At 35.1% G+C, this 8,605-nt stretch overlaps 2 protein-coding genes across 3 annotated transcripts in view; both read left to right on the top strand.

The window, feature by feature from the left end:
- The window catches only part of LOAG_03512 (hypothetical protein), a gene marked incomplete at both ends in the record, with an annotated part of 4,000 nt that extends 3,596 nt beyond the window's left edge, over positions 1–404 (top strand). The window contains one exon of the mRNA XM_020446340.1: positions 269–404. Coding sequence (XP_020303299.1) covers positions 269–404 — 136 coding nt within the window. The remainder of the gene's footprint in view (positions 1–268) is intronic.
- Positions 405–1,304: 900 nt separating this feature from the next.
- LOAG_16735 overlaps positions 1,305–8,605 on the top strand; it is a 10,249-nt gene continuing 2,948 nt past the window's right edge. Inside the window, exons 1-11 of one of the 2 annotated variants that reach the window (XM_020449388.1) lie at positions 1,305–1,322; positions 2,517–2,714; positions 4,915–4,988; positions 5,071–5,220; positions 5,464–5,599; positions 5,934–6,056; positions 6,528–6,728; positions 6,961–7,039; positions 7,168–7,305; positions 7,465–7,599; positions 7,731–7,816. In XM_020449388.1, the coding sequence (XP_020307077.1) occupies positions 2,535–2,714; positions 4,915–4,988; positions 5,071–5,220; positions 5,464–5,599; positions 5,934–6,056; positions 6,528–6,728; positions 6,961–7,039; positions 7,168–7,305; positions 7,465–7,599; positions 7,731–7,816 (1,302 nt within the window). In that variant the 5' untranslated portion in view covers positions 1,305–1,322; positions 2,517–2,534. Of the gene's footprint in view, positions 1,323–2,516; positions 2,715–4,914; positions 4,989–5,070; positions 5,221–5,463; positions 5,600–5,666; positions 5,793–5,933; positions 6,057–6,527; positions 6,729–6,960; positions 7,040–7,167; positions 7,306–7,464; positions 7,600–7,730; positions 7,817–8,605 lie in introns of those variants that run through there. The other variant, XM_020449389.1, reaches the window with a different exon arrangement.

Here is an 8,605-nt window from a genome sequence, read left to right as displayed (position 1 = left end):
ATATATATATATATATATATATATATATATATATATATATATATATATATATATATATAAAGCTCTCTCTCTCTCAAAAAAAAAGAAGCTTTATGTTGTTTTGAGTATTCTACACGATATTTCATTCTAAGCAAAACCAGCTGTTTTGCTTGCTTTTCAAGCAATGTACACTCTCCCAAACAGTCTTTTTCTCCACCATTTTCACTCCCACTTGCTTGTCTGATGATTCTGGTTCTAATTAACTTCATATTGTTTTGAAATATTTTAGACGATATTTCATTCCTCAAGAACAAAACATATCTAGAACAATGAGTGCACAGGCAAGACTCAAAAATGAAGAGCTGACAAATCAAATATCTCAAATGGTCACCGATGCCCTACAAACAGAGAGTGACAACAAATAATGTTGTTTTTTATAGCTTTTTTAGTTTTGTGATTTTTATAGCTGTATTTGTTTTCGATAGAATTACGAATAAAGCAATGCAGAATGGGACGAAAAACTTTGATCACATTTGATTGTTGTTATTTATGAGTTTTGTTGTAATAATACATATTTTAATTATTATTTTCTATTACGATATCGTTTCAATTACATTCGAACGATTAAGAGGTGGTTAATAGAGTGGCTTGAACTGTGTTACAAAATCCTTCATTATTCCAAAATTATGTTGGTGACAGTCGAGAATGAACCAAAATATTGAACTTAAGTCGCTTGGTCCATTTTGCGGAGTGTTTAATGTGTTGTGGGTGGCGTCACAAATTATTCGCTATCAACAAGGACATTGTGGTTGCATAGTGAGCCACAGGTGGTGTCCAAGGGATTGATAGAATTCAACTGACCGTAGGGGGCCTATGACACTATGTAGGTGGTTGTTCAGAACTGTTTTGGTTTTGTGTTATGTTTAGTTGATATTGGATATTGGATGTTGTCGAATAATTCCAGCTGATTAGTGAAGAAAAGGTTGAGATTTTAGAAATGGTGAGGGGTTGACTGAAGGTAAGTCGGAACCTCACCGTAAGCAATTTTCACTCGGGAGATATTTCGATTATCGATTGAATCATTCAAATTTTGTTGAGTGAACCAAAAGGGTTAACCATCCATTGATCGTCATCCAAATGCAGTTTTTCGTTTACAGGCAACACGGTTATAGAGATTATGCTTTCATTATTTCATGTTATTTTCCACGTCTTACGTCTATTTCAACGGGATGCCTCGCCTTATGTCTACTTCGATTGGACAGCGACACTGGGGATAGTTCGTTCTGTCTCAAGTTTACATTTAGGAATTTGACGTGATAGTCGAGAAGTTTTCTGCTTGTGAGGTTGGCTTTGTTTTTTGCTCCAAGGTTCTCGCAGTTATGGGATATACTGTTAAGGAATAAACTTGCGAACTGTGTTCCCAAGTTGTAAAGCCTAAAAGCTATTTTCAAGGTCCGCAAAATTTCGAATATCAGTAGAGCCATGCAGTGACAGGGACGGAATACTCCAAGCATTTTATGGTTGTTGGGTATATATATATATACATATATGGGCAGTTACATAGTCTCTTATTAATTTCGTTCTGTTTCAGTTGACTTTTGACAATTTCTTATATTGCTGAGTGTTTTACCGTATAATAACTTAATAACTTGCCTGCTAAAGAAAGGTTTCTAGTATCAGACTAAGTATAGATTTGAATGGAACTCGAGTGGAATGAAGGGAAAAGCTTCTTTTGCTACTTCTACTTAATAGTAATAGTTATAGTAGTTAGCCTTTCGCAAGAGAATCCTAGGAATCAATAATTCATTTTTTGATCTTTAAGCCTGATCAACAGTAGATGCTCGATTATATGCTGTCTTCTGTCGTTTGAAGACTTTAGAGAATTAGATGTTCAAAATTTTTTAATGCCTTTATAAGAAACATATCATTGTTCACACAAAGGTGTTGAAATATTGATTTGATTAGGACATGAGTCAAAGGTCAGAGAGTGTTGCTTAATGTTACAGGAGCGTGTTCTATGAAAAGTGTAAAGAACAGCTGAACTGATCGTAATGCGAAAGTTTCAAAAAACAAAATTCAGTGAGACGCAGTTATCAATTAGTTGTTGTGCATTACCATACTGGGGGATGTTAGAAAACTGTATGAATTACGCGTAAAAATCATGCAAATTGGTAGAGTGTCAGTGCTGCATATTACAAACGTCTTACAGGTGCAAATGATAAGATTCATGTTCTATCAAATAAATCATTTGGAGGATAGGGTACTTTCTGCTTGCTTTCACGGAATCTGATTAGACACTTCCCAGAAACTCACGAAATAATACTTCGTGAGTAAGTTAACGAATACTATGCGGTCTGAACCACTCATCATCCATCTTATTTAACGGGTGGAATGGATGATACCATAACTGCATGTAGTTCTGGCATCACTCAAGATTAGCTTGGAAAACGAGCAGCGCTGATTTGTAGCTGGAAAATGCGAGCTGGATCAAATATTGCAAAATTGACTCTAAACGTAAGATTGATACCGAATTTCAGACTTTTACGGCAGAAATTATGGATACATCTGCGGCTAGTACTTCTGCCAACAATCAACATCATCCATCGTTCGTACCAACCGGTACCATCGAAGTGCCTGTTTTCTATCCCACTATTGAAGAAATGCAGGACTTCCCGACACTAATCAACAAAATTGAGCAACAACACCGTGCTCATCTGGTTTGCGGCATTGCAAAGGTTCTCTTTTGATCCTTTTCAAGTGACTGCATTGTTCTCCATTGTCTGTGGTATCTTCTCTTTCCATTATTTCTTACATGTGGCATTCCAACCTCATTTTACATTGAGGTCAAGAGGCTGCGATTCCATCCATCTTTCGAAAGAAGGCCTCATACTTTCTTATGCAATTCTTAACCCATATTTAGCAATCTTTTGCTACTTTTTTCAATGAGGAAGTGAATATTAACTCTTATGAGATATCTGTATCCAACTAGGATTAGCGCTATATATGTCTAAACTTACGGAGGACTTCTTTATTATATTCTGGAAGGACTCAATATTTTTTGCTGGGTCTGTGGTACTTTTATGAAAAATTGAGACCTCATGTACGTAACTTAGTAACTTATACCAGAGTTCCTTAATGTGTTAGCCTTATATACCTCCCTTATCCCTTAGTTCCATCAAGGAACTATCCTAGGTAGTGCCTGTAGCGTTATATCGGTTATGAAGGTATCGTGTTTAAAAACTACAATGTGAGGAAATCTTGCAAAGAATACTAACGAATAAGGAAAGCACTTAGTTTGCCATTCAAGGAGGACAACTCAACACATTTCTATGATTTCTGAACAGTGCAGATGCTTCTTCAGTTTTGTGTACATATACATGTATGCGTTATCGTGCCAGTATCGATACACTACTACTAAGAATAGCAGTATTCAAGCAGTGATAGGAATAATACTTTAAGCACGTGGAAAACCTGAAGCATATCTTAAATACTAGTTATAAAAGGTAATTTATGAAAAGGAGCCAGACCAAGTTCTTATCTATCTTTGTTTGGATTGAAGGAAGGTGTGATATTTTGCACTGAAAGTTTAGCAGGGTATCAATTTGTTCTTAGATTTAACTTCTTTTATTTGGCAACAGCCAAGCTTTCCAGATCCTTGAAGAATAAAATATCAGCATAGTTACTTTATTATACACGCACATAAATGAAGCGCAGATGTGTAATTGTTCACGGTCACGGAATAAAATAATGACATCGTTAGATGATTTTACCAACTGCTTCGGAATTTATTAATGGAGGCATTTGCTGATTGACGATTATTCTCAGCTTCTAAAGAACTACAGTTAATAACGAAAGGTGTTTTGATAATAAAGAAGCGCATTTTGGGAACAGCAAATGGCGGTTTATAGTAACGAGCAGCTAGCTGCATTCTACTATTTGAGCAACCTTCGATTTGCTACTTTGTAAGTGAACGGCAACACAGAGAATAATGATCTCTTGCAAATATACTTAATGAAGCAGCAAGTAGACTATTGAGTTGTAAGTCCTAAGGTCATTGTAGCGCTGACGCTTAATCAATCAAATAACACATACAAAAACACTTGTAATTGTTGGCATTAGCCTTCTCTGATTCTGTCCCGATGTTAAACATTCCTACCTTGAAGGACGAATCCATGATGGCTCATCCATTTGTGTGGTTCCTGGATCAGCTGTTTTGAATGATCTTTGGAGACTCTTACTAAGCAAAAAGTCTGTCTGCTACTCCATTCCATGATATTTGGTGCAACACTCCGGAGAAATTTATTAAGTAATGGGAAAGATGCGACTAGAGCAGTAAAAAAGACGTCTAAATGTGGTGCAGGGGAGAGAATTGTTTCGGAAGGGAAGAGCTGTTGGCTGTCCCGACCAATACTGTTACGAGTGTGTGTATGCATATGTGTGTTTGTGTGTATATGTGTGTAGATGTGGATGTGTGTGTGTGTATGTATGTATATGTCTGCATGTGTGTTAGTGTGCGGCAAAAATTACCTGCTTATAACGGAAGATATGTATACCATATATACCATAAGCATTTTGTTCCGTTGCAACAAGTGGACAGGTGTAAAGCCTTTTTTCTATCCATAACCTTCTTTCTAGTGTCTTCATCTCTTTTTGAGAGCTGGTGGAATGTATCTGCGGGATGGAGGGGATGATTATAAAAGTCTCTACGACAATCGGTAATCACGAAGGCAGTTTTCTTATTTTATTTGTGTTAAGGTGGACATGTTCAGTCAGCAACATATCGCTGTTATAATCTAGAGAATTGTGGTATGACATCTTATCTCAGCCTGACATCATAACTTGCATTGTAAATTTACTCCTTAATATTTCTGTTTCAGTTTTTCTTTTTTTCTTCTGTTTCATTTTGTACCTTTTTATTACACATTCATAGTTTAGATCGTACCTCCGCCAGAATTCCACGCAAGGAAATCAAACGACTATTCGGACGTCGATAACTATGTCATCGATCAGTAAGTGTTCCTTTTTCTATAATGTTTACCTTTTTTTAAGCAAAAGATTTGCTGTAAATCAATTAAAAACTCAAGATTTCAGACCAGTTAAAGAAAAAATAGAGGGGAATGCTGGAGTCTATACTAAAACAAACAGGTTATATCGGCGATCAATTACTGTACGAGAATTTCGTGCACTTGCAAAGAAATCACCTTTTCCAAAGGGTGACTTACCACCACAAGAGATTGAGAAGTAAGTTTACGAATTGTGATCCATGGATGTAGTTTTTCTTTCTTCCTTAAGCTTGAAACGTACGATGCGGTTGCTTTTTAACACGTTTCATATCACTATATGAGGATTTTATGAACCATAAATTCATATAAAATTTTGACTGGAGAACAACTCATACATACATATTCATATGTACACACACTCATAAATACATATTCAATGCTTCACATTAAATTAAATCTTCTTAAAGTTCTATAAATTCAGGTATTACTGGAAGCATGTGTTACAAGGTGAACCGGTTTACGGTGCCGACTCACCAGGAACCATATGTGACGAAAATCTTAAAGAATTCAATATGAATCGTTTGGGCACAGTTCTTGATATGTTAGATGATAGTGGTGTAAGTGATTTCCTTAATTTTTCGAAAATTATAGTTTAACTTTTTGATTATCATACAAACTATCTCACTACCATCTGTATGGCAGTTTGTCAGGGAACCTTTGTTTATTAATTCAGTTGTTAAGCATTATTTCCGGAATGCTGAGCTGATGTGCAACTTATCGAAATCATACAAAAGCAATCACCCAATCAGTGTGAGTTGTTGAAATTTTAGATGGGCGCCTGCTTCATTTTTCATATTTTTCTTGCTGTACGAGCAGAGTTGTTTAAATTGAACTTGCACATTTCTCTTTTTTAAAGATTCATTCCAATTGCTGCAAGTGTTATGATTTCAGGTAAAAATTAAAGGAGTGAATACAGTTTATTTGTACTTCGGCATGTGGAAAACAACATTTCCATGGCATCCCGAAGACATGGATCTTTATTCTATCAATTACGTTCATTTTGGTAAACCAAAGGTCATTTATCGTTATCATTAGTGTAACACTACCGTCGTATTTATTTCACAGCATTACACTTTTTATTAATCTTCTCAAGTTCGTCATCGGTTGAAACATATCCCTCATTCCGTATGCTCGTTCGGTTCTGTTGCTTCTATTTTTGTGCCCTTTAGTTTCCCTTCACTTCTTAATGCATAATATTTCGTATGTTTGACTCCCGAAAAAGGCTTTTGTTATTAGTTTTTTTCGACCGTCATCGATATCTTTTCAAAGATTTGACGAATAGAATAAAAATTGCTTTTATCCTATTTGAACTTGTTAAGTTGGACGATTTTAAACTTGAGAGTTCTTGAGTGGTATCAGGATAACTTAGATCTTAGTTATGACCCCAAGTTCTTATATTAGCAGAATATTAACTGTAAAAGTAAATAAATTATAGAACTATAACCAATATGCTGTTTCATGAATTTCAACTTTTAATTGTTCCAGTTCTGGTATGCTGTAGCTACGGATTCGCTGAATCGTTTTGAACGTTTTGCTGCACAATGTTTTCCATCCGCAGCAAAAACATGTAAATCATTCTTACGTCACAAAACATTCATGATCTCTCCACACGTATTGCGAAAAAACAACATTAGATACGGAACAATGGTTCAGTATGCCAATGAATTCATAATTACATTTCCACGGGTAAGTGTAAGTTCTGTTGATTCGTGAATCTTTTGAAAAAGAAACTTGGTATTTTGCTTGGAAGGAGTATTTTAATTTAGTGTTTCTTGTATTTTTTATTTGATCAGTTTTGTATTTCTTTTTGTGTTTCTTCTGTATATTTCTCCTTTTATCTAATTTTTTTAATATTTATTTAAAAGTTACCGTAAATTCATCTTTCTATTCTTTCCACTTCCGATTTGAGCGATTACAGGGATATCATATGGGTTTTAATATTGGCTATAACTGTGCAGAGTCAACAAATTTTGGGTCTGATCGATGGATTGATTTTGGTTGGAGTTTCAGAGACCTATTTATCATTTCATTCTGTATTACAATTTTTTGGTTTTTTGTATGACCAAAAAGTAATGAAGTTACAACTAAATTCGTTATGTTTAATCAACCACGTTACTTCTTTAAGGTAAGAATGCTTTGGTATGCGGTTGCCGCTCAGACAGTGTTGAAATTGATATGCGCCCATTTATGAAAGCATATCGAGCTGCTGAATACGATGAATGGTACCAGTACTGGTACGGAGAACGACTTGTCAAAGATCGAAGTAATATTTTCAGTAAAGTTGCAGCTGTCGATCCATCAAAAGCGTATTAGCTTTCTGACGCATTCTTCTGAATATGGGTATAATCTCCGGCAGTAATTTTTGCGCTGAGGATAAAAAATTACATTCTCACCTGAGCGGAAATAATTTTGTTGGATTCAGAAAAAGTGACAAGTTCAAAACGTCAACCAGTATATGATGAGAAAGCAGTAGAGAAAAAAAAACGTCGAAAAACTCAAAAAAGTGGTGGTACACGTGGACCGCATGTTGAAGATGATACCGACACAGAAAGTTCTGGTATGCCAGCGAACTTTTGTTTGGTGTCTTAATTCGCATTTATTTTATTATCATTTGAAAATTTCCATTTCTAGAACATTTTGTTACCACAAAAAATTTCCATTTTTTTCTGAAGAAAAAATTTTTTTAAGGATTTGATGGAGACATGAATGGTTACCAGCAAGAAGCGTCATCAGTGACTTCAAATGCGATTGTAAATACTAAATGGAAAAAGGAGGTAATTTCCAACAAGCTGGATACTGGATATGATTATGCTTGGTTTTATTTGAGCCACAGTTAAATATTTCGATATTTCTTGCTGAAGTCATAGTTAAATTGTAATGTAGGGTGGCTTACAACGTACATTCGCTTATATTACTTTTTCAAAATATTCACGAACCAATCATATTTTTTTAGTTCTTATACGTTTCTAAGGGTTTTTTTTTTTCAGGTTCGAGATCTATGGTCGAATCTGCCTGGAAGTCTATATGCTGAAAAAGAGTTCAATATTCGTCACGCTTATGAAACACCGCACTGCTCCATATGTCAATATTTCGTACCAAAACCACTAATGGAAAAGAAAAAAAATTTACCGCTGACGTAAGTCATCCCATTCATCTTATTTCTTTCCTATTTTATTAGTTTTCATTTTGCTCTGTTAATTATCTAAAAGTTAATTACCAACAAATTTTTTCTGTCACTTTTCAGTCAGTTTTTAACTAATTGTCTTTATTTTGAAACCGATGTCAGAATGGTCTCATTACTTTTATTTGAGAATGCAATTAAGACTCAGGACAATTTGTAAATGATTCTGTAATTAGCGGAACGAGAATACAGAATTTCGTGTTAGTTGGGTTTATAATGGATAACGAATGCTGTGCAAAATTCTACCGATTAGGGATATTTACTGAATGAATAAGTCATTTTCCCTTGAAATCATCGTCAATACTCTAGCAATAACCTTCGTAGCGGTAGTAGTGCTTGGGGTAACAGTTACGTTTACTAGTCTTCAGACTTCAGCTTATAA

Source organism: Loa loa (assembly GCF_000183805.2).
Source record: "Loa loa unplaced genomic scaffold supercont3.16, whole genome shotgun sequence".
Taxonomy (NCBI): domain Eukaryota; kingdom Metazoa; phylum Nematoda; class Chromadorea; order Rhabditida; family Onchocercidae; genus Loa; species Loa loa.
This window is presented reverse-complemented; position numbering and strand designations above follow the sequence as displayed.